The sequence below is a fragment of the Ranitomeya variabilis genome, chromosome 2, assembly GCF_051348905.1.
Source record: "Ranitomeya variabilis isolate aRanVar5 chromosome 2, aRanVar5.hap1, whole genome shotgun sequence".
Classification (NCBI taxonomy): Eukaryota; Metazoa; Chordata; class Amphibia; order Anura; family Dendrobatidae; genus Ranitomeya; species Ranitomeya variabilis.
Window position 1 is genome coordinate 224,183,610 of NC_135233.1, and position 27,008 is coordinate 224,210,617.

At 44.2% G+C, this 27,008-nt stretch overlaps 1 protein-coding gene across 1 annotated transcript; it reads left to right on the forward strand.

The window, feature by feature from the left end:
- The first annotated feature begins 9,154 nt into the window (after window positions 1–9,154).
- LOC143809274 (ficolin-1-like) lies at window positions 9,155–20,199 on the forward strand. Its single transcript, XM_077292377.1, has 8 exons — window positions 9,155–9,269; window positions 9,774–9,887; window positions 10,695–10,748; window positions 12,818–12,856; window positions 13,592–13,719; window positions 17,351–17,480; window positions 18,838–18,972; window positions 19,263–20,199. The coding sequence occupies exons 1-8, from the start codon at window positions 9,200–9,202 to the stop codon at window positions 19,508–19,510; spliced, it is 918 nt and encodes a 305-aa protein (XP_077148492.1). The 5' UTR covers window positions 9,155–9,199; the 3' UTR covers window positions 19,511–20,199.
- The last annotated feature ends 6,809 nt before the right edge of the window (window positions 20,200–27,008 follow it).

Below are 27,008 nucleotides of genomic sequence, written 5' to 3' on the forward strand. Positions count from 1 at the left end.
TAACGGGGAAAAAGTGAAAGGAAAAGTGTTGGAGGCAAATAGACAGCTGCCAGATGTGAACATGGGGGACTTAAAGAGTGAGAGCGATGGCGCCAAAGAGTATATACGGTACAGTTGCTAAGGTGGGGCCCCGACATGGGATACTCACCACACACGGGGATATGAACACACACACAAAATGCGCCACACACTACCACATGTTTGAACACATATATCACCCTCAGCACACATTTCACCACACATACACCAACCTCGCCACATAAAAGTTGAAACACAAAAGTCACCGCTCAAAATTCACCACGCGCAAAACTCGCCACATGCAAAACTAGGCTCACTCAAAACTCACCTCATGGAAAACTTGCCACACGCAAAACTTGCACACGAGGAAAAATTGCCACTTGCACAAAAGTTGCAACACATGCAAAAGTTGCCTCACACAAAACTTGCACATACTCAAAACACACCACACATAAAACTCGCCACGCGCAAAACTCGCCATGCGCAAAACTTGCTGCACACAACTTGCTACACTAACCTGTCACATGCAACTCGACACACAAAAAGTTGCTACACGCATGTCGCCACACAAAACTCATCTCACAAAAGTCGCTACATGCATGTCGCCACACGCAACTCAACACACAACTTGACACATGAAACTAGCCCTAAAACACACACAAGTCTGGTATTATCCTTCAAAAATAAAAATCTGACTAATAAGCAGACAAACTACAAAAGCAACAAATGTACCATATAGGAAATCCGGCAGCTGTCAGTCACATGACCTGTCTATTATGTGTATGTGTGAGCTAATATATACTGCCAGGGGGGAGGGCTTCCTGTTGGCTGGGGATTTATCAGGCTGCCATATTGGCTTACAAATACTGAGGTAAAAATACTGACCGAATAACGTGTGAACGCCGTCTAATACAGGAGATGACATACAGATATATAGTATATACAGGGGAGATGACACACAGATATATACTATATACAGGAGAGATGACACACAGGTATATACTATATACAGGAGGAGATGACACACAGGTATACACTATACACAGGAGGAGATGACACACATATATACTATATACAGGAGATGACATACAGGTATATACTATATACAGGAGGAGATGACACACATATATACTATATACAGGGGAGATGACACACAGGTATATACTATATACAGGAGGAGATGACACACTGGTATATACTATATACAGGGGAGATGACATACAGGTACATACTATATACAGGGGAGATGACACACAGGTACCGTATATACTATATACAGGAGGAGATGACATACAGGTACATACTATATACAGGAGATGACACACGTATATACTATATACAGGAGGAGATGACATACAGGTATATACTATACAAAAGAAGAGATGACACATAGGTATATAGTGGAGATGACATACAGCAGGTATATACTATATACAGGGGAGATGACATACAGGTATAAACTATATATAGGAGGAGATGACATACAGGTATATAGTATATACAGAAGAGATGACATACAGGTATATACTATATACAGGAGGAGATGACACACACATATATACTATATACGGGGGAGATGACACACACATATATTGTTGTGAATTTGCTTTTTGCTCCCTCTAGTGGTTACTAGTTTTTTGACTCTGGTTTTTCTGTCATTCCTTTTATCCGCACCTGGGTCGTTAGTTAGGGGTGTTGCTATATAAGCTCCCTGGACCTTCAGTTCAAGGCCTGGCAACGTAGTTATCAGAGCTAGTCTGCTGTGCTCTTGTCTACTGATCCTGGTTCCAGTTATATCAGCTAAGTCTGCCTTTTGCTTTTTGCTATTTGTTTTGGTTTTGTATTTTTGTCCAGCTTGTTCCAAATCTACATCCTGACCTTTGCTGGAAGCTCTAGGGGGCTGGTGTTCTCCCCCCGGACCGTTAGACGGTTCGGGGGTTCTTGAATTTCCAGTGTGGATTTTGATAGGGTTTTTGTTGACCATATAAGTTACCTTTCTTTATTCTGCTATCAGTAAGCGGGCCTCTCTGTGCTAAACCTGGTTCATTTCTGTGTTTGTCATTTCCTCTTACCTCACCGTCATTATTTGTGGGGGGCTTCTATCCAGCTTTGGGGTCCCCTTCTCTGGAGGCAAGAAAGGTCTTTGTTTTCCTCTACTAGGGGTAGCTAGATTCTCCGGCTGGCGCGTGTCATCTAGAATCAACGTAGGAATGATCCCCGGCTACTTCTAGTGTTGGCGTTAGGAGTAGATATATGGTCAACCCAGTTACCACTGCCCTATGAGCTGGATTTTTGTATTCTGCAGACTTCCACGTTCCTCTGAGACCCTCGCCATTGGGGTCATAACAGTTTGCCAGGCCTGTATTAAATGTTTAATGCATTGCAGAAGAGGGATTATAAGAAAGAAGATTCTGAGTTTTTTTTTTTTTCTTCTTCCCCTTTACCTCAGAGTGGCTATGCTTGCTGCAGACATGAATGTCCAGACCTTGATTACAAGTGTGGACCAGCTGGCTACTCGTGTGCAGGGCATACAAGACTATGTTATCAGAAATCCTATGTCAGAACCTAAAATACCGATTCCTGAACTGTTTTCCGGAGACAGGTTTAGGTTTAGGAATTTCGTGAATAATTGTAAATTGTTTTTGTCCCTGAGACCCTGTTCATCTGGAGATTCTGCTCAGCAAGTAAAAATTGTTATTTCGTTCTTACGGGGCGACCCTCAGGATTGGGCTTTTTCGCTGGCACCAGGAGATCCGGCATTGGCTGATCTTGATGCGTTTTTTCTGACGCTCGGTTTACTTTATGAGGAACCCAATCTTGAGATTCAGGCAGAAAAGGCCTTGCTGGCTATGTCTCAGGGGCAGGACGAGGCTGAAGTGTATTGCCAAAAATTTCGGAAATGGTCCGTGCTGACACATTGGAACGAGTGTGCACTGGCCGCTAATTTTAGAAATGGCCTTTCTGAAGCCATTAAGAATGTTATGGTGGGTTTTCCCATTCCCACAGGTCTGAATGATACTATGGCACTGGCTATTCAAATTGACCGGCGGTTGCGGGAGCGCAAAACCGCAAATTCCCTCATGGTGTTGTCTGAACAGACACCTAATTCGGTGCAATGTGATAGAAAAACCGCAAATTCCCTCATGGTGTTGTCTGAACAGACACCTGATTTAATGCAATGTGATAGAATCCTGACTAGAAATGAGCGGAAAATTCATAGACGCCGGAATGGCTTGTGCTACTACTGTGGTGATTCTACACATGTTATCTCAGCATGCTCTAAACGTATAGCTAAGGTTGTTAGTCCTGTCACCGTTGGTAATTTGCAACCTAAATTTATTCTGTCTGTAACTTTGATTTGCTCACTGTCATCTTATCCTGTCATGGCGTTTGTAGATTCAGGTGCTGCCCTGAGTCTCATGGATCTCTCATTTGCTAAGCGCTGTGGTTTTACTCTTGAACCATTAGAAAATCCTATTCCTCTTAGGGGTATTGATGCTACACCATTGGCAGCAAATAAACCGCAGTATTGGACACAGGTTACCATGTGCATGACTCCTGAACACCGCGAGGTGATACGTTTCCTGGTTTTACATAAAATGCATGATTTGGTTGTTTTAGGGCTGCCATGGTTACAGACCCATAATCCAGTCCTGGACTGGAAGGCTATGTCAGTCTCAAGTTGGGGCTGTCGTGGTATTCATGGGGATTCCCTGCCTGTGTCTATTGCTTCTTCTACGCCTTCGGAAGTTCCGGAGTATTTGTCTGATTATCAGGATGTCTTCAGTGAGTCTGAGTCCAGTGCACTGCCTCCTCATAGGGACTGTGACTGTGCTATAGATTTGATCCCAGGCAGTAAATTTCCTAAGGGAAGACTGTTTAATCTGTCGGTACCTGAACATACCGCTATGCGTTCATATATCAAGGAGTCTCTGGAGAAAGGACATATTCGTCCGTCTTCTTCCCCTCTTGGTGCGGAATTCTTTTTTGTGGCAAAAAAGGACGGATCTTTGAGACCTTGTATTGATTATCGGCTTTTAAATAAGATCACTGTCAAATTTCAGTATCCTTTACCGCTGTTGTCTGACTTGTTTGCCCGGATTAAGGGTGCCAAGTGGTTCACCAAGATAGACCTTCGTGGTGCGTACAACCTTGTGCGCATTAAGCAAGGTGATGAATGGAAAACCGCATTCAATACGCCCGAAGGTCATTTTGAGTACTTGGTGATGCCTTTTGGGCTCTCCAATGCGCCTTCAGTTTTTCAGTCCTTTATGCATGACATTTTCCGGAAGTATCTGGATAAATTTTTGATTGTTTATCTGGATGATATTTTGGTTTTTTCTGATAATTGGGATTCGCATGTGGAGCAGGTCAGGTTGGTCTTTAAAATTTTGCGTGAAAATTCTTTGTTTGTCAAGGGCTCAAAGTGTCTCTTTGGTGTACAGAAGGTTCCCTTTTTGGGGTTCATTTTTTCCCCTTCTGCTGTGGAGATGGACCCAGTCAAGGTCCGAGCTATTCTTGATTGGACTCAGCCCTCGTCAGTTAAGAGTCTTCAGAAGTTCTTGGGCTTCGCTAACTTCTACCGTCGTTTTATCGCTAATTTTTCTAGCATTGTGAAACCTTTGACGGATATGACCAAGAAGGGCTCCGATGTAGCTAACTGGGCTCCTGCTGCCGTGGAGGCTTTCCAGGAGTTGAAACGCCGGTTTACTTCGGCGCCTGTTTTGTGCCAGCCTGACGTCTCTCTTCCCTTTCAGGTTGAGGTGGATGCTTCGGAGATTGGGGCAGGGGCCGTTTTGTCGCAGAGAGGCCCTGGTTGCTCTGTTATGAAGCCTTGTGCCTTTTTCTCTAGGAAGTTTTCGCCTGCCGAGCGAAATTATGATGTGGGCAATCGGGAGTTGTTGGCCATGAAATGGGCATTTGAGGAGTGGCGTCATTGGCTCGAGGGTGCTAAGCATCGTGTGGTGGTCTTGACTGATCACAAAAATCTGATGTATCTCGAGTCTGCTAAACGCCTTAATCCGAGACAGGCCCGCTGGTCATTGTTTTTCTCCCGCTTTGATTTTGTTGTCTCGTATTTACCAGGTTCAAAGAATGTGAAGGCCGATGCTCTTTCTAGGAGCTTTGTGCCTGATGCTCCTGGAGTCGCTGATCCTGTTGGTATTCTTAAAGATGGAGTTATCTTGTCAGCTATTTCTCCGGATCTGCGACGTGTGTTGCAGAGATTTCAGGCTGATAGGCCTGAGTCTTGTCCACCTGACAGACTGTTTGTCCCGGATAAGTGGACCAGCAGAGTCATTTCCGAGGTTCATTCCTCGGTGTTGGCAGGTCACCCGGGAATTTTTGGCACCAGAGATCTGGTGGCCAGGTCCTTTTGGTGGCCTTCCTTGTCAAGGGATGTGCGGTCATTTGTGCAGTCCTGTGGGACTTGTGCTCGAGCTAAGCCTTGCTGTTCTCGTGCCAGCGGTTTGCTCTTGCCCTTGCCTGTCCCGAAGAGACCTTGGACACATATCTCCATGGATTTCATTTCTGATCTTCCGCTATCTCAGGGCATGTCCGTTATCTGGGTGATATGTGATCGCTTCTCCAAGATGGTCCATTTGGTTCCTTTGCCTAAGCTGCCTTCCTCTTCCGATCTGGTTCCTGTGTTTTTCCAGAACGTGGTTCGTTTGCACGGCATCCCTGAGAATATTGTGTCAGACAGAGGATCCCAGTTCGTTTCCAGGTTCTGGCGATCCTTTTGTAGTAGGATGGGCATTGATTTGTCGTTTTCGTCTGCTTTCCATCCTCAGACTAATGGACAGACGGAGCGAACCAATCAGACTTTGGAGGCTTATTTGAGGTGTTTTGTCTCTGCTGATCAGGACGATTGGGTGACATTCTTGCCGTTGGCTGAGTTTGCCCTTAATAATCGGGCTAGTTCCGCCACCTTGGTTTCGCCTTTTTTCTGCAACTCTGGTTTCCATCCTCGCTTTTCTTCGGGTCATGTGGAGCCTTCTGACTGTCCTGGGGTGGATTCTGTGGTGGATAGGTTGCAGCAGATCTGGAATCATGTGGTGGACAACTTGAAGTTGTCACAGGAGAAGGCTCAGCGCTTTGCCAACCGCCGCCGCGGTGTGGGTCCCCGACTACGCGTTGGGGATTTGGTATGGCTTTCTTCCCGCTTTGTTCCTATGAAGGTCTCCTCTCCCAAATTTAAACCTCGTTTTATTGGGCCTTACAAGATATTGGAAATCCTTAATCCTGTATCTTTTCGTCTGGATCTTCCTGTGTCGTTTGCTATTCACAATGTATTTCATAGGTCCTTGTTGCGGCGGTACATTGTGCCTGTAGTTCCTTCTGCTGAGCCTCCTGCTCCGGTGTTGGTTGAGGGCGAGTTGGAGTACGTGGTGGAGAAGATCTTGGATTCTCGCCTCTCCAGGCGGAGGCTTCAGTACCTGGTCAAGTGGAAGGGCTATGGTCAGGAGGATAATTCCTGGGTGGTCGCCTCTGATGTTCATGCGGCCGATTTAGTTCGTGCCTTTCATGCCGCTCATCCTGATCGCCCTGGTGGTCGTGGTGAGGGTTCGGTGACCCCTCACTAAGGGGGGGGTACTGTTGTGAATTTGCTTTTTGCTCCCTCTAGTGGTTACTAGTTTTTTGACTCTGGTTTTTCTGTCATTCCTTTTATCCGCACCTGGGTCGTTAGTTAGGGGTGTTGCTATATAAGCTCCCTGGACCTTCAGTTCAAGGCCTGGCAACGTAGTTATCAGAGCTAGTCTGCTGTGCTCTTGTCTACTGATCCTGGTTCCAGTTATATCAGCTAAGTCTGCCTTTTGCTTTTTGCTATTTGTTTTGGTTTTGTATTTTTGTCCAGCTTGTTCCAAATCTACATCCTGACCTTTGCTGGAAGCTCTAGGGGGCTGGTGTTCTCCCCCCGGACCGTTAGACGGTTCGGGGGTTCTTGAATTTCCAGTGTGGATTTTGATAGGGTTTTTGTTGACCATATAAGTTACCTTTCTTTATTCTGCTATCAGTAAGCGGGCCTCTCTGTGCTAAACCTGGTTCATTTCTGTGTTTGTCATTTCCTCTTACCTCACCGTCATTATTTGTGGGGGGCTTCTATCCAGCTTTGGGGTCCCCTTCTCTGGAGGCAAGAAAGGTCTTTGTTTTCCTCTACTAGGGGTAGCTAGATTCTCCGGCTGGCGCGTGTCATCTAGAATCAACGTAGGAATGATCCCCGGCTACTTCTAGTGTTGGCGTTAGGAGTAGATATATGGTCAACCCAGTTACCACTGCCCTATGAGCTGGATTTTTGTATTCTGCAGACTTCCACGTTCCTCTGAGACCCTCGCCATTGGGGTCATAACATATATACTATATACAGGGGAGATGACATACAGGTACATACTATATACAGGAGGAGATGACACACAGGTATATACTATATACAGGAGCAGATGACACACAGGTATATACTATATACAGGAGGAGATGACTTACAGGTATATACTATATACAGGTGGAGATGACACACGTATACACTATATACAGGAGGAGATGACATACAGGTATATACTATATAAAAGAGGAGATGACACATAGGTATATAGAGGAGGAGATGACATACAGCAGGTATATACTATATACAGGGGAGATGACATACAGGTATATACTATATACAAGAGATGACATACAGGTATATACTATATATAGGAGATGACATACAGGTATATAGTATATACAGAAGAGATGACATACAGGTATATACTATATACAGGAGGAGATGACACATAGGTATATACAATATTGTATATACAGGAGGAGATGACATACAGCAGGTATATACTATTTACAGGGGAGATGACATACAGGTATATACTATATACAGGAGATGACATACAGGTGTATACTATATATAAGGGAGATGACAAACATGTATATACTGAGGGGAAAATGAGGTGTGAGGTGAAAATGAGGGGTGTGAGGTGAAAATGAAAAGGTGTGAGTGCAAAATGAGAGGAGTGAGGGAAAATAGTGGATTGATCGGAAAATGACAGATGTGAGGTCGAAATGACAAGTGTTAGGGGGGAATGAGAGGAGTGAGGGGGAAAATGAGGAGTGAGTTGGAAAATGAGAGGCGTGATGGGAAAATAAAAGAAGTGAGATGCTATAACTAACCACAGATATTTACTATGCCCAGGCAACGCCGGGCTCTTCAGCTAGTTGTATATAAATCGATGAGAGACTGCCCCATCCCCATAAGAGCCAATGAATGTCATAGATCCGTACCATTACCTCCTCCACTCTTATGGCCTCCATGAACACCAGACATAAATATTCTGAATATATCTATTTTGGCAGGCTCATCTAGCCATCCAATATCTATGGGGGCTATTAGCTCATTTTACCCAAAGAAAGCACAACAACGCTCTGCCGACCCTGGTGTTCCCATGAAAGGGGGAATCTGGAGAGATAGCGGTCATCCTAACTGTTGTCTAATGTGTATGGACAACTTTAATTTAAGGGTGGTGCTGTCAGCCTGCGATGGATCAAAAGTACAAAACTAGACAAAACTAAAAATGCCACAAAAGGAGAGACTAGAAAGCAGCCCAAAAGCCTGGGCAGGTACTTCAAGCAACAGAGGGCCAAGGAAAGCCTGGGCAGGTACTTCAAAAGCAACAGAGGACCAAGGAAAACCTGGGCAGATACTTTAAGCAGCAGAGGACCAATTATCTACAGTAGAGCAAGGAGGAAGATTAATTCACTACAAGAGGTAATCACAGTAGCGGACATCCATACAATAGAGATTTCCAGACACATCATGGAAACTTTTCAGAAAATGGCAGTGGTGGAATTTCTAAAATTATGGGATAGTCACCACCATTCAGCAGCACTTAGAGATTACAGACTCCACCAATGTGATCACCAGACATTTTTGTTTGGATTTACTCTGCTGATTGCTGTAAATTATCGACTACTTCTGCTAGAACACGCAACCATTGGAGAGAATGAGTTAATTTGCTAAGTAAATAATTAAGGCCCATCCAGTCTCTAGGGAAATATTTTACAGGTCTAGTACAGCGCTCTTAGAATTAACAGTAGGGGTCAAGAGGTATGTGTATAAATGTGCAGGTCTACAAATTTATTTAGAAAGTGCCTGTGCCATCCAGAATACCAGTATACACTTCTTGAATCCATCATGTGTATGGCAGTACTACTTTTGCTTGGAATGGTTTTTGAGATCTGTAGGAGTGATCAGACATGTCCTGGTGAGTACTTTTAATATATTTATACATATTTTTAGCTGACAGTAAGTGATAATGAGCAGTTCATCATTACTGCTTAGGCTGCGTTCATCATTACTCCTTAGGCTGTGTTCATCATTTCTCTTCTCTTTAAGCTGTGTTCATCATTACTCCTTAGGCTGTGTTCATCATTACTCCTTAGGCTGTGTTCATCATTACTCCTTAGGCTGGGTTCATCCTTACTCCTTAGGCTGTGTTCATCCTTACTCCTTAGGCTGTATTCATCCTTACTCCTTAGGCTGTGTTCATCATTACTCCTTAGGCTGTGTTCATCATTACTCCTTAGACTGTGTTCATCATTACTCCTTAGGCAGCGTTCATCATTACTCCTTATACAGTTGAGTGGTTCTTGGCCGTTGACTTGCATGGATGATTGGTCTTCGTTTTATATTTATTTAAATGATTATTACACGTAAGCATTGTTTAGTCTTACATTATACATTTATGTAACTGTTTTTTTACCGACAGAAGTGAAAATTTTAGGGATTGGGGATTCAGATAAACTGTCAATTCTTCGAGGCTGTCCTGGTCATACTGGACTTCCAGGTCAAAAAGGAGATGTTGGGCCACCAGGAGAGAAAGGTTAGTACTAAGCGAATATTGATGAAAGTCTATGGGTTATACAGGGTAGCCCCAAGGAGAGGACACACCATTGGTGAAACCTATGCAGCTGCACAGGGGCCCAGAGATCAGGGGGCCACTTCCACCTCCGAAGCAGAAAGCAACTTTTGTCACTGACACAAAGGGGCTCATATACTGTTGTTGCACAGGAGCCCTCTTCTGCCTTTGCCCGCCACTGATAGGTCCTATATTGTAGCCACCAGTAAGTATCTATAAAATATTAGTATTTGTTTGATAATGAATCAATGAAAGCACTCAACCACATTTTCAATAACTGAACATATGTATCATAGAGGTAGCCATTGTGGGTTCTTTTGGGATGAAAGGGTAATTCCAAATTTGTCAACTTTTACTTTCATAGCAGAGGTCATAATTTGTTGATCCATGGGATCTCGAACACTGGGACCAAAGTCCCGAAAATAGAGCTCTAAAATGTCCTGTTAGAATGGAGCAGTGACTGCGCCTGCATGCCACAGGTTCATTAATTGTTTATAGGACTTGCCAAAACAGCAGGGTACATCGCTATCTCCATCCAGTCCCATAGAGAATGAAAAGTGTGCTGATACAAATGGTGACCACCATTACATTCCAATGTGGGGGGCATTCAGAGCTCATTTCTTAGGAGCGGTGAGGGTCCTGGCAGTTGAACCCCCCGCGATCAGCAGTTTATCAAGCAGAATGGTGCTGGTGGTGTCAAGTAGAAACTAAAAGAGGCCCTTGTTCTCCATGTACATCAGGCTATATTAATGTTATGGTATTTGCCTCCAGGACAAAAAGGATTTGCAGGAGGAGCAGGGAAGGTTGGACCTCCAGGCCAAAAGGGTTAGTAAAGAACTTGTGATATATGTAAGAACAAAAGTGTGAGTAATGCAATATGGAATTCAGAGAATCCTTCCTGTTTGGGTAACTTAGAGCATGACGTGGGTCACATTTTAATTCCACTGCTCAATTTTAAGAACTTCTCACCATGGATCCTCAATCTTGGTAATGGGGTTTTACCTAAGCATCAGATCACTTTGTTCTAAATTATGTGGCATTTTTGTAGAAGGCTATGTGAATTGCTGTTTGGTGTGGCTCATGGATAGCTGATGCAGCTCTTTACTATGAGGACTCCACTGCATCTCCACATATCTCAGTTTCCAACATAAAAAAATTGAGACATTGGAGACTGATTTCCATGCAGCATTGATCTATTATACGTTGTCCGCAAAGAGGGGTTACAGTTCTGAAATTGTCCTCATGTACTCCTTGGACACCATACAGCATCAGCACATGGCTCTGTTTAGTACACCATACAGCATCAGCACATGGCTCTGTTGAGTACACCATACAGCATCAGCACATGGCTCTGTTGAGTACACCATACAGCATCAGCACATGGCTCTGTTGAGTACACCATACAGCATCAGCACATGGCTCTGTTGAGTACACCATACAGCATCAGCACATGGCTCTGTTGAGTACACCATACAGCATCAGCACATGGCTCTGTTGAGTACACCACACAGCATCAGCACATGGCTCTGTTGAGTACACCATACAGCATCAGCACATGGCTCTGTTGAGTACACCATACAGCATCAGCACATGGCTCTGTTGAGTACACCATACAGCATCAGCACATGGCTCTGTTGAGTACACCATACAGCATCAGCACATGGCTCTGTTGAGTACACCATACAGCATCAGCACATGGCTCTGTTGAGTACACCATACAGCATCAGCACATGGCTCTGTTGAGTACACCATACAGCATCAGCACATGGCTCTGTTGAGTACACCATACAGCATCAGCACATGGCTCTGTTGAGTACACCATACAGCATCAGCACATGGCTCTGTTGAGTACACCATACAGCATCAGCACATGGCTCTGTTGAGTACACCATACAGCATCAGCACATGGCTCTGTTGAGTACACCATACAGCATCAGCACATGGCTCTGTTGAGTACACCACACAGCATCAGCACATGGCTCTGTTGAGTACACCATACAGCATCAGCACATGGCTCTGTTGAGTACACCACACAGCATCAGCACATGGCTCTGTTGAGTACACCACACAGCATCAGCACATGGCTCTGTTGAGTACACCATACAGCACATGGCTCTGTTGAGTACACCACACAGCATCAGCACATGGCTCTGTTGAGTACACCATACAGCACATGGCTCTGTTGAGTACACCACACAGCATCAGCACATGGCTCTGTTGAGTACACCATACAGCATCAGCACATGGCTCTGTTGAGTACACCACACAGCATCAGCACATGGCTCTGTTGATTACACCATACAGCATCAGCACATGGCTCTGTTGAGTACACCATACAGCATCAGCACATGGCTCTGTTGAGTACACCACACAGCATCAGCACATGGCTCTGTTGATTACACCACACAGCATCAGCACATGGCTCTGTTGAGTACACCATACAGCATCAGCACATGGCTCTGTTGAGTACACCATACAGCATCAGCACATGGCTCTGTTGAGTACATGATGCATAACAAAATGAGCAACCAGGAAAAAAAATGAGAAGGAAAAAGCAAAGAAGCAGCATATCTATGAAGCCTGGGCAATTCTTTGACAAAATGATGACCCCATAGCTGCTGATATGGCTGCTGTAGAAGGCAATATCATGGGCACAATCACAAAAAGAGGAAGGAAGAGTGTTGTGTAGTAATGGAACAAGAGGCTTTGATATTTCAATACATAGGTAACGTTTGGGCAATGTTGTAGTAGGTCTTGAAAAATCATGTAAACATGTACATGTCAATCCTCTAGACAGTCTACAACAAGTTTAGGAAAAGTATATTTTATGCTCTGCCAAATGGGCCCTGTGGGGGATGAAGTGACAACTGCCTTGATATATATTTTTCTTATAGGAGAGAAAGGAGAAAGTGGTATCAGTGAGCCAGTATACGGTAAGTTAGATGTCTCAACGAGAACAGAACTTCTACTCACCCCCATCAGTCCAAAGTCTGTAATTTCCAAAATGCTAGTCCGCAAATTAAACAATTAATCAACTTGCATCAAGAAGAACAAGAAAATTCTAAAATATAGTCTTTGAGAGGTTTTAGTAACAGGCAAGCTACCCTCGCCAGTGGATATGTCTATCCTTAGAATACTCATTTAAATTACTAAACTACATCAGGGTGATTTGGAGTTGTGACAATGTTTCATAGGATTAAAAAGGATTGTCTGTTTTAGGTTTATCACTTGCAATTTGTGATGGAACCTCTCAGCAAGTGTGCAGTTCCTCTACAGCACACCCGCAGGGAAAATGAAGTATTACACATGTCCCAGAAAACTCATGGTTGCTTATGTGCATGGACTCGCAGGGTCCTCCTGAGTGCACTTTATAACTGTTCTCCATTTAGACCAACAGATAGTTAACTTTATTATTATTATTTATTTATTTATATAGCACCATTAATTCCTCGGTGCTGTACATGAGAAAGGGGTTACATACAGAGTTATAGATATCTTCTACAGTAAACAAATTTACAATGACAGACTGATACAGAGGGGAGAGGACCCTGTCCTTGCAGACTTACATTCAGCACTTCCATCACCCAAAATGCCCTAAAGGGGTGTTTGAATGTGATTTTACTAGACACCTTTGAATTAAGTTGTATTTTTATGTATATGTCTCATAGCTGCCAGGAACTGCAAAGAAGTACACAATCAGGGGTCAGTGTTCAGTGACTGGTACACGATATACCCAGATGGCAACCAGCCTCTGAAGGTCCTGTGTGATATGGACACATATGAAGGGGGATGGATTGTAAGTATTTACAGCGTCAATGGAAGCCACAATCATAAGATTTTTCTGGAAAATCCAGATCCATTGCGAACGTATCGTTTCCTTTAATTGGGCTATTAGGACTCAGTCAAACATGGATCCTAATGTCTAAAAGGACCAAAAGGGCCCTCAGCCATATGAGAAGACAACAGTATAATAAATGGCTTATGATAGGTGGTGACCCTGTTACAAGTTTTGCCCCAAGAACTTGAATTTACTCCACTCAATTGACGCCTTTGTAGTTCTCCTATAGGAGATTTTCTTTTTGCTGGGCAAGGACCCTTGTTTATAAAAAAAATTATAGCCTTCCTGTAGACTACATTGCCTTGACTAGATCTATTATGATCTATTATACAGTACAGACCAAAAGTTTGGACACACCTTCTCATTTAAAGATTTTTCTGTATTTTCATGACTATGAAAATTGTACATTCACACTGAAGGCATCAAAACTATGAATTAACACATGTGGAATTATATACTTAAGAAAAAAGTGTGAAACAACTGAAAATATGTCTTATATTCTAGGTTCTTCAAAGTAGCCACCTTTTGCTTTGATGACTGCTTTGCACACTCTTGGCATTCTCATGATGAGCTTCAAGAGGTAGTCACCGGGAATAGTTTTCACTTCACAGGTGTGCCCTGTCAGGTTTAATAAGTGGGATTTCTTGCCTTATAAATGGGGTTGGGACCATCAGTTGTGTTGTGCAGAAGTCTGGTGGATACACAGCTGATAGTTTTACTGAATAGACTGTTAAAATTTGTATTATGGCAAGAAAAAAGCAGCTAAGTAAAGAAAAACGAGTGGCCATCATTTCTTTAAGAAATGAAGGTCAGTCAGTCTGAAAAATTGGGAAAATTTGAAAGTGTCCCCAAGTGCAGTGGCAAAAACCATCAAGAGCTACAAAGAAACTGGCTCACATGAGGACCGCCCCAGGAAAGGAAGACCAAGAGTCACCTCTGCTTCTGAGGATAAGTTTATCCGAGTCACCAGCCTCACAAATCGCAGGTTAACAGCAGCTCAGATTAGAGACCAGGTCAATGCCCCACAGAGTTCTAGCAGCAGACACATCTCTACAATAACTGTTAAGAGGAGACTTCATGGTAAAATAGCTGCTAGGAAACCACTGCTAATGACAGGCAACAAGCAGAAGAGACTTGTTTGGGCTAAAGAACAGAAGGAATGGACATTAGACCAGTGGAAATCTGTGCTTTGTTCTGATGAGTCCAAATTTAAGATCTTTGGTTCCAACCACCGTGTCTTTGTGCGACGCAGAAAAGGTGAACGGATGGGCTCTACATGCCTGGTTCCCATCGTGAAGCTTGGAGGAGGAGTGTGATGGTGTGGGGGTGCTTTGCTGGTGACACTGTTGGGGATTTATTCAAAATTGAAGGCATACTGAACCAGCATGGCTAACACAGCATCTTGCAGCGGCATGCTATTCCATCCGGTTTGCGTTTAGTTAATAATAATAATAATAATAATAATCTTTATTTATATAGCGCCAACATATTCCGCAGCGCTTCACAGTTTAACAGTTTCAAACACAACAGTCATAGGTAACAACGTTAACAATACAATAATAAAGCAAAATAAGACGACCCTGCTCGTGAGAGCTTACAATCTACAATTAAGTGGGGGAGATACAAAGTACAGGTGTGTATTTACAATGATGTATTTACAATGATGGTCCAGCCATCTTCAGGGGGTGGGGGGTAGATGGAGATAGTGAATGGGCTACACACACACAAACATAAAATGACTTTGATTAGTTAACGTGGTAGGCCACTCTGAACAAATGTGTTTTGAGCGAGCGCCTAAAACTATGCAAGTTGTGGATGGTCCTAATATCTTGGGGTAGAGCATTCCAGAGGATTGGCGCAGCGCAGGAGAAGTCTTGGAGTCCGGAGCGGAAGGTACGGATTAGTGCAGAGGTTAGTCGAAAGTCATTTGCAGAGCGCAGCTGCAGCGGTCGGCTAGGCAAAAAGACAGAAATGAGGGAGGAGATGTAAGGGGGTGCCGCACTGTGGAGAGGTTTGTGGGTGAGAACAAGTGCTTTGAATTGTATCCTGTAATGAATGGGCAGCCAGTGTAATGACTGGCGAAGAGCGGATGCATCTGAGTAACGATTAGCCAGATGGACAACCCTGGCTGCCGCATTAAGGATAGACTGGAGAGGGGAAAGTCGAGTAAGGGGGAGGCCAATTAATAGAGCATTGCAGTAGTCCAGGCGGGAGTGGATTAGGGCAACAGTGAGGGCTTTTGTTGTCTTCATGGTGAGAAAAGGGCGGATTCTAGAGATGTTCTTTAGGTGTAAGCAGCACGAGCGGGCAAGAGATTGTATGTGGGAGGTGAAGGAGAGATCGGAGTCAAACATAACACCCAGACAGCGTGCCTGCTGCCGGGGTGTTATTATGGTGCCACCCACGGAGAGGGAAATGTCAGATTTAGGGAGGTTAGTAGAAGGCGGGAGCAGAAGAAGTTCAGTTTTGGAGAGGTTGAGTTTCAGACAGAGAGCGGACATGATGTTGGAGACTGCAAACAGACAGTCAGTGGCGTTCTGTAGTACAGCGGGGGTAAGGTCAGGGAATGACGTGTATAGTTGTGTGTCTTCAGCATAAAGATGGTACTGAAAGCCAAATCTGCTGATGGTCTGTCCAATTGGGGCTGTGTAGAGGGAGAAGAGAAGGGGGCCAAGGACTGAGCCCTGAGGTACCCCAACAGTGAGAGGAAGAGGAGATGAAGTGGCGCCAGAGAACAGAACACTAAAGGAGCGTTCAGAAAGGTAGGAGGAGAACCAAGAGAGAGCAGTGTCCTTAATGCCTAGAAACTGGAGCCTAGAGAGTAGGAGAGAGTGGTCAACAGTGTCGAAAGCTGCAGAAAGGTCGAGGAGAATGAGCAGAGAGTGGTCACCGTTACATTTTGCTGTCAGAAGGTCATTGGTCACCTTGATGAGTGCAGTTTCTGTCGAATGTAGGGGGCGGAAACCGGACTGTGAAGAGATTGGAGACCGGTCTGTATTTGTTTGTGCAGGATGGGTCGAGGGTAGGTTTTTGGACCATCATTTATTTTTCAACAGGACAATGACCCCAAACACACCTCCAGGCTGTGTAAGGGCTATTTGACCAAGAAGGAGAGTGATGGGGTGCTACGCCAGATGACCTGGCCTCCACAGTCACCAGACCTGAACCTAATCGAGATGGTTTGGGGTGAGCTGGACCGCAGAGTGAAGGCAAAAGGGCCAACAAGTGCTAAGCATCTCTGGGAACTCCTTCAAGATTGTTGGAAGACCATTGCCGGTGACTACCTCTTGAAGCTCATCAAGAGAATGCCAAGAGTGTGCAAATCAGTCATCAAAGCAAAAGGTGGCTACTTTGAAGAACCTAGAATATAAGACATAATTTCAGTTGTTTCACACTTTTTTGTTAAGTATATAATTCCACATGTGTTAAATTAATAGTTTTGATGCCTTCAGTGTGAATGTACAATTTTCATAGTCATGAAAATACAGAAAAATCTTTACATAAGAAGGTGTGTCCAAACTTTTGGTCTGTACTGTATGTCCGAAAACAGTAGTCCTGGATGAATAATCTGGTCTTTTTCTTGCTTTAGGTCATACAAAGACGTTGGGATGGGTCGGTGGACTTCTTCCGTACCTGGGATGCTTATAAGAAAGGGTTTGGAAGTCGGCTGAATGAATTTTGGCTTGGGAATGAAAATATTCATCATGTAACCTCAACAGGTAACGAGAAACCTGTGGATCATCTCCTTATTGATTTTTCGACTCGTTAAAGGGTCCATAAGTGGTTGATTATAGTTTGTCATGGACTAGTTGACCTGGTTTTTCTTTATTTGAAAGCAGTGCTCTATCATCTGCCCCTGAATCTAAGAAAAAAACTTTAAGTAAAAAAAGTTAGAGAAGAGTCTTGGTGGTCAACATCCAGCCAAAGTTGGACTCATTTTAAAGGGAACCTGTCACCACGTTTTTGGAAGATGGGATAAAAATAGCGTTAAATAGGGGCAGAGGTGGGCATTACATTAGTGTGTGTGTTATGCGTTTATTACCCACCTAAGTTGCCGAAATAACTTTGCAAAGTCTCCGTTTTCGCCTGTCAATCAGGCTGGTCAGGTCACATGGGCGTGGTGTCTTCACCCAGATTTTGCGTAGTTTTCCGTTGGTGGCGTAGTGGTGTGCGCATGCCCAAAGTCCGGAATCCTCTTCCAGGGGATTTAAAATAGCGCGGTGTTCGTTATTGCATTGGTGATCGGTGGGCGCGGCCATCTTCCTTTGGCCGCGCGTGCGCAGAAGCGGCGCTCTGCTGGCCGCGGCTTCAGGAAAATGGCCGCGGGATGCCGCGCGTGCGCAGATGGATATCGCGGCGGCCATTTTCCTGAAGCCGCGGCCAGCAGAGCGCCGCTTCTGCGCACGCGCGGCCAAAGGAAGATGGCCGCGCCCACCGATCACCAATGCAATAACGAACACCGCGCTATTTTAAATCCCCTGGAAGAGGATTCCGGACTTTGGGCATGCGCACACCACTACGCCACCAACGGAAAACTACGCCAAATCTGGGGGAAGACAACGCCCATGCGACCTGACCAGCCTGATTGACAGGCGAAAACGGAGACTTTGCAAAGTTATTTCGGCAACTTAGGTGGGTAATAAACGCATAACACACACACTAATGTAATGCCCACCTCTGCCCCTATTTAACGCTATTTTTATCCCATCTTCCAAAAACGTGGTGACAGGTTCCCTTTAAAACCACCTCACTATTCTGAAGATCCCTCACCACCTCTTGTAGGTCACCTTTAAAAACTATGTAGGCCTAAGCATTCCATACACATAATTTAGCTGTTGCAGCAAAAGATTTCACCTTCGACCCCCTCCTGTCATAAGACCAGGAACAGATGAGCTGACCTGAGTATAGGTTCCTATCCTTATGAAGACACCAGATCTTGGCTCCAGGTAACGTTACCTAGAATGGTTCACTTGTTATGGACTCCTCTATGTTTTCTGAATGGGTTTGGTATTGGACAAATTCTTCAATGCTTTGTGTTATTAGCTTCCAGTTTCTAAAGTATCTTTCTCTATAAAGGAACATGGGAATTACGCATTGATCTACAAGATTTTGAAGGTAAAAAGGTGTTTGCCAAGTATGCAAGCTTCAAAGTTTTGGATGAATCTAAGAAATATGAGTTATTAATTGGAGCCTTTAAGGAAGGAACTGCAGGTGAGAAGCAATTTGGCCAAAATGTCCTTTTTGAAAGTTGGTTTAACTCCATATAAAACTGGACTTTCCAAAGGAACTGTAGTATTAATAAACTGGCGGGTTGAAAATTGTACTGTAGGTGTGATGCGCTAAGCGAAGGAAAAGCCCTTCTGTCCTGAGGCCAGATGGGACATTTTGACATTTGCTATGGAGTCCTCACATTTTTATGTAGGTCATTGCTTCTACAAAGATGATCGTTTATATGACAAGCCGTTCTAATATTTTACATGTCCTTCTCTACAATTTTGCAGGAGATTCCATAGGAGGTCTAAGCAACATCAAGTTTAGTACTAAAGATGAGGACAACGACATTTACGAGGGCAGTTGTTCCCTACTCTATAAAGGGGGCTGGTGGTATAGCAACTGTCACGGGGCAAACCTCAATGGATTATACCACCTAGGAGCACACACTTCTTATGGGGATGGCATCAACTGGTTTACTGCAAAAGGGCATAACTACTCATACAAGCATGTGGAAATTAAGATTCGGGAGGTTTAGAAAAAGACAGATGCGTGAGCATGGCAATTGTGTGAACTTACCAAAATTTGGATATATTTCTTGTCTCGATTGATACCAAAATACAATGCTTGGGTACATATGATGGACATCTTGCTGGAAGTTAAAGCATACTTAGCAATATTTTAAAGTCCACAATGGGGATATTTAAGCCTCACCTGTGGGAATGTCCCCAAAGTGTGCGGCAATATCAGGATATTTGGCAGGTAGGGTAAGGTTTGGCTGGTTTAGGTTGAGTGCATTGGTTGTAGCCATACTGGGTGGCTTGTTAGCACTTAGTCCTCCCCTTCCACAGCTAATCATTGTATATATAACCGTATTTGTTTGGTTCTAGAGGTAAGAACAGAGGATAAAAGTCGACATATTGGGACCCAGTGAAAAAGCATTGCCCGAAACCGCAAATTAATTACCAATGATACCACATGCCACCATTTTTAATGCTAGCATACATTTGATATAGTATGTAAATACATAAATCTACATAATTTCTATATTTTCATTAACCTGTTTCATTTTTATAATAAGTTGAGTTAAAGTCTTTATTTCTAGAGTTTCTTTTCACTTTTCTATCACTATTGAATGTATTAATATTTGGTTATCCTCCACCCATTATGTGTCATTGATGGTGGGTTAAAGGACTTTTACTGCAATATAATCTGGGTCATGAGATCATGATGTAGTTTCTGGTCCAAATCTCTACCTGGGCACAGGCTTACCAAGTGTCATCTACACTGTTAGGATCTTCTTATGATAGGACCATGTGCGACACATGACTGTGGTGGTCAGTGATTGGTAAGTGATGTACGTGATCACGTGCGGGACTGGCAGGGATCACTGGAGAGGATCCAAAACGGGAGTTCTGTGTATCTTATTACTCTGGCACATTGACAAACTTCAGAAAATCTCTTTGAGATCACAATTAGGGATGAGCGAATTGTTTTAAAGCGAAATGAATTAGTGTAGGTTTTGGTAACTTCGCCAAATTTGTAAAATGGGCAAAAATGCCCAATGTAGAGGATTATGCAGCGCCCCAGAGTCCTGGTAGTTGCAGTAATGTCGCTCTTCCACCAGGGGGAGTGATGTTACATCTGATTGTACTAAAGGAGTTCACCTGACCAGGTATCACAGTCACACACTACACTTCACACTCTAGTCCACCAGGGGGAGCAAAGGTACTATCTACTAGGCCACTCCTCACAGATGGGTAAAACTGGTGGGTTGGAGAAACGAGATCACAGCACAAGGAGATAACACCGGGAGGAGTCCTGCCTTAAGACCGGCAACATCCTTCCGAGGCGCGTAGCCGGTGGCCAGAACACAGAGGGAGTAATAGGCTCTACGCATTACTTCAGAGACCGGCAGGACAGTTAATTCCAAGTTGGCTGCCGACCTTAATACCTATGAAGACAACGGAGGCAAATTGTGGGAGAGGGGCGTCTCTAGGGTCCCTATAAAATAGCTCCAGGCCTACCCCGTCATACGGGCTGTCCTATCCATATCATCTGGGGGAACAGAGAGAGAGAGAACATCAGAAACATCCACGAAAGTTGTGAGGACTATCCCGTGGTGCTCAGCAGGGACGTACTACAACACACAGGCGCTAGTAGGAAGGCTACCAATTTGCACCTGCAAAGGGAACTCTGGATGTGCCTTCGGACCGACCGGATTCAGCCAGCTCTGTGAACGGTACTCTGGACTGTGGACGCTGAAGTCTTCAGTAAAAGGTAAAGAGACTGCAACCTTTGTGTTCTCGTTATTCATTGCGCCTTACAACGTCCACCATCACCACCTACACATCTGGGAAGCCCTAGGGATATACTTCACCTGTGGGAAGATACACCATCTAGCTGCCATTCCATCACCCCAGCGGATCCCTAGCAGCGTCGGTCACCCTGACCGAATACCACAGGTGGCATCACAAACACCGTACAAACCACTACACCTTTAATTGGGCGCCCCTTAGAAGGGCCACGGACCTGGTCGGGCCACCGTGACATCCCTAGAACTGAGAGAGACAGACCCGGTACCGAATACCCCGCTGCCCTTCGCCTGGGGGCGATCCAACTTCATCAGCCAGAGAAGGCTCACATGACTGGGGGCTTGGCTGGGCGGGCTTTCCCATAATCCCTTGCAGTTATCAAATCATACAGTATAGCACAGTCTATCATAGCCTATATAAAAGCTAAAGGCAGGGAATGCAGCGCTGCAATCTATTTAGTGAGAGGACATAACAGGCTTAGCAATAATAATAAATAATAATAATCTTTATTTTTAAAAAGCGCTAATATATTCCGCAGCGCTTTACAGCAATAGAAATAGGAAGAGAAAAAAAACAAAATAACTCAGAAAAAACTGTATAGATCGTGTGCATCTGATAAAACAGTAGGGAAGTAAGGATAATATCGCTTTAACTACAGCTGTATGCAGTATGTGGAGGTTACTTTGATATTACTGAGACTGTTTTCATTAAAGAGCTTGAAATGGGTTGGATCCAGTCCTAGAGGACCTCAGAGTGTTACCCACACCTTCTAGGAGCAGTTTGCAGCAAATGTATTAATAAAATTTGTGGGAAAAAGATCAAGGAGGCAGGCAAATTTGAAATGTTAAAAATTCGATAATTTCTAATTGCTAAAATCGCATCAAATGAAAATGATTGTGGTCGCACGGAAATACAGAAAGTTTGGATTTCTGCAAACTGTTTTGTTGCAATGGGACCATAATCATTACTTGCAGCATAACCTTGTAACCTAAAATTCCAAAAAGTTGCTGTTTTAGCCCTAAAGTTGCAAAACCGTATCATGTCTTCTTTAGGGAAAACTGTAGAGTACAGGAGGCCGACTGCTACAATCTGAAAGCCATATGCTAAAAACTCCTATAATCTGCAGACCATGATCTCTGGGAGCAATGCTGCAGACAAGGCAGATAAGAGATGGGGTCCAGGATCTCTTATCTGGTAATTAAGTCATTCCCAGTATCTTAAGTCACAGCTCCAGATCTCCCCTGCTGAAGGAGAACATGCTGGGTACTTTGAAGTAGTTTCTAAAAATTCTCAGTTCAAACAAAATCCCCAGCTGGAGATAAAAATCCCCCCAGATACTCATTACTTGCAACTATTTTAAGACCACTGTATAAATCTAAGAAAAAAATAAATACAGCAAAATTCGGATAAATCGGCAAATCATGCTGGTGGCGGTGCCAGGTCTTCTTCAGGAATGCAGGAAGTAATTGAGCCCCAACGCTGCGTCTGTAACAGGGCACCCACCTACCGATGTCTTATGTGCCACCCCTATAGGTATACCCCAGACTCCTGCTCCAAAGAATTGTTCACACGTCATGTAAAGGGTCCAATGTTTGCTAGTACAAGAACGTCAATGGACACCGTGTGCCCCTTTAGCTCCTATCTACCTCTCTACTTTTTGGGCTCATTCAGATGAGCAGAATATATCCTTGTACACCAGAGACCGCATACATAGAGCACACGGTCCGATGCAAGACAAGGAAGGTTTTTACCCACAGACTGATAGACCGCATTTTAAAAAAATGACAGCACGCACGCACTACTCTGATTTGCTCTTTTCGGATCAGACTCACCCATTAAATTCAATGGGTGCATCAAAAGAACAGATACCAAATGGATACCGTGCATATGACATCTACGCTTTACGTTTACATTGCAATTATTAACATACAACAACCTGTATTTGGCCTTTTATTATATTTTAAATTGCTGATCTATAAAAATGGATGCCATACAGATGTAAAAAAAAGAAACATCGATGACATACTGCTGACTGTTGATGAAAAATCTACAATTTTGTCCCTGGTGTCCTTAGACAACTCTTTGGTCTTGGCCATGGTGGAGAGGTTGGAGTGTGATGGAGTGTGTGCACAGGTGTCTTTTATACAGGCAACGAGTTCAACAGGTGAAATTAATACAGGTAATGAGCGCAGAGTAGGAGGCTTCTTAAAGAAAAACTAACAGGTCTGTGAGAGGCAGAATTCTTGCTGGTTGGTAGCTGGTCAAATACTTATTTCATGCAATAAAATGCAATTTCATTATATAAAAAATATCCTACAAAGTGATTTTCTTTTTTTTTCCATTGCTAGATTCTGTTTTTCACAGTTGAAATGCACCTACAATAAAAATTACATACCTCTCCATTCTTCGTAGGTGGAAAAACTTGCAAAATCGGCACAGTATCATATCCCTATTTTCCCCACTGTATGCGTGTGTATATAATATATATACAGTATCCACTGCTCAAAAAAATAAAGGGAACACTTAAACAACAGAATATAACTCCAAGTGAATCAAACTGTCCACTTAGGAAGCAACACTGATTGACAATAAATTTCACATGCAAATGGAATAGACAACAGATAGAAATTATTGGCAATTATCAAGACACCCTCAATAAAGGAGTGGTTCTGCAGGTGGGGGCCACAGACCACATCTCAGTACCAATGCTCTCTGGCTGATGTTTTGGTCACTTTTGAATGTTGGTTGTGCTTTCACACTCGTGGTAGCATGAGATGGACTCTACAACCCACTCAAGTGGCTCAGGTACTGCAGATCATCCAGGATGCGAGCTGTGGCAAGAAGGTTTGCTGTGTCTGTCAGCGTAGTGTCCAGAGGCTGGAGGTGATACCAGGAGACAGGCCAGTACACCAGGAGACGTGGAGGGGGCCGTAGGAGGGCAACAACCCAGCAGCAGGACCGCTACCTCAGCCTTCGTGCAAGGAGGAACAGGAGGAGCACTGCCAGAGCCCTGCAAAATGACCTTCAGCAGGCCACAAATGTGCATGTGTCTGCACAAACGGTTAGAAACCGACTCCATGAGGATGGTCTGAGGGCCCGACGTCCACAGATGGGGTTGTGCTCACAGCCCAACACCGTGCAGGACGCTTGCCATTTGCCACAGATCACCAGGATTGGCAAATTTGCCACTGGCACCCTGTACTCTTCACAGATGAAAGCAGGTTCACCCTGAGCACATGTGACAGATGTGACAGAGTCTAGAGACGCCGTGGAGAGTGATCTGCTGCCTGCAACATCCTTCAGCATGACCAGTTTGGCAGTGGGTCAGTAATGGTGTGGGGTGGCATTTCTTTGGAGGGCCGCACAACCCTCCATGTGCTCGCCAGAGGTAGTCTAACTGCCACTAGGTACTGAGATGAGATCCTCAGACTCCTTGTGAGACCATATGCAAGTGCTGTTGGCCCTTGGTTCCTCCTAATGCAGGACAATGCCAGAACTCATGTGGCTGGAGTGTGTCAGCTGTTCCTGCAAGATGAAGGCATTGAAGATATGGACTGGCCCGACCGTTCCCCAGACCTGAATCCGATTGAACACATCTGGGACATCATGTCTCACACCATCCACCAACGTCAGGTTTCACCACAGGCTGTCCAGGAGTTGGCGGATGCTTTAGTCCAGGTCTGGGAGGAGATCCCTCAGGAGACCATCCGCCGCCTCATCAGGAGCATGCTCAGGCGTTGTAGGGAGGTCATACAGGCACGTGGAGGCCACACACACTACTGAGCATCATTTCCTTGTCTTGAGGCATTTCCATTGAAGCTGGATCAGCCTGTAACTTCATTTTCCACTTTGATTTTGAGCATCATTCCAACTCCAGACCTCCGTGGGATATTAGTTGTGATTTACGTTGATCATTTTTAGGTTTTTTTGTTCTCAACACATTCCACTATGTAATGAATAAAGATTTACAATGAATATTTCATTCAGTGATATCTAGAATGTGGGATTTTTGTATACCCTTTATTTTTTGAGCAGTATATATCTATATATATACACACACACACACCTGTACATAATTTTTTTCAAATATCAGCCCAATGTCGGTATTTACAGAGCAGTACTGTAAAGTTGGATTCAGATGGCCATATTGAAAAACAGGCCAGTACGTGCGGTTGTGATTGTTTCCAAGTGCTCGACCACATGGAGGATGGGTTTCGGAGCCGCATTGTCATTGCGTGCATTATTCTTGTTCCTATAACCTTTGTTTCTATGACCAGGTTAAAGGGGTTGTCCACTACTTAATAATTGATTACATCTGGCACCCCCATAGATCAGCAGAACGTACAGAGGAACGTTTTTTTTCTGTCCGGCGACAAATGTATGAAACGTGAGGTGAAATGATCGAATCCGGTTTTTTACACAAATCATGCATTCTGGAAAAAATCTCTCTCGATCTCTCTCTCTCTCTGTCTCTCTCTCGTGAAACAGGCCTAAGCAATGTATGAGGCGATTCATACAACAAACCATCTTTCAGTGGACAGCCATACTTAGTGTATGGTGGGCTTTTGACCCTCCATCTTTGACATTCATAAGCCCTGTTATGGCACACAGTCTCAGGACCTAGGCCTATCTTATTAAAGTGATGGTGACTTCTTGGAGGTCTGGCTGATATATCATTGTGCTGGAAGGTAATTCTGTGTTATCCTCCAGATAATCTCCTTGTCTCTGGCCGCCATTTGCTTGGCTAGCTTAACAAAACAGGCCTGTGATGGACCCTGCAGATCATCAGTCAGCTCTTATCAGTGAGTGATGGATATGCAAGATATGTAACTGTCAGGTTTGTAAGCCACATCTCAGGGTTCTCTGGCATTTGTTAGGAGGACACACACATGTCAGGCTGGAGATAAAGGGAATCAGGAACATCTGGAGGAGCCTCCTCACTAATAACATCCAGATCAGATCCTTCTGGAGGCCACAATCTGCAGCAGTCAACAAAGGTGAGGTGTGAAAGCCACCACTTCCCCAAACCCATCTGCTGCCAAACCCTCACCCATGTGTGTCCAAGGACCAAATGCAGCAAGTGTGACTAATGAGCCAACTGGGCTAGTGTATGACGAGAAGGTGATGGGTCTTGGATCTTCAGCCATATCTTCACTATGGACTGAGAACAGTTGTCACAGTGAGGAGATCAAACATCAATTGAACCTCCCATGGCCATCTATAAAATGTGCAACCACACAGCCAAAACCTTCAGTGACACCATCACATGGTTGTAGCTTACTTGCCTACTTTTTTTTAGAAGTTTATTTCAGAAATTGTACATTTTATCATAAAGGGGTTTACCAGTTTCAGAAAATTCCTCTTCCCCGGAAGAAGTTTTTTAAATTGTCCTTTACTCACCCTCCCCAGGTACAATGCTGATTTTCGCTCCTACCTGTGTCTTTTAGTATCTGCTGCACAGACGACACATAACTGAGCTCAACGGCTCTTCCTCACAACCTGCTGAGCTCATTGATTAGTTGCAGCGTTGTCAGCGTGACGTCAGCGCTGCAGACAATCACAGACACCATGGGCAGTGGCAGAGACTCAGTGCTAGACCCTGGGAGGGTGAGTAAAGCCCAGTTTGTTTGTTTTTTAAAGAAACTACAGAAGGTAGTCAGTTTTTTTTTAACATATGACCCCTGCCTATTTATGCAGAGCATGCCCCCAATCCTTTTGAAG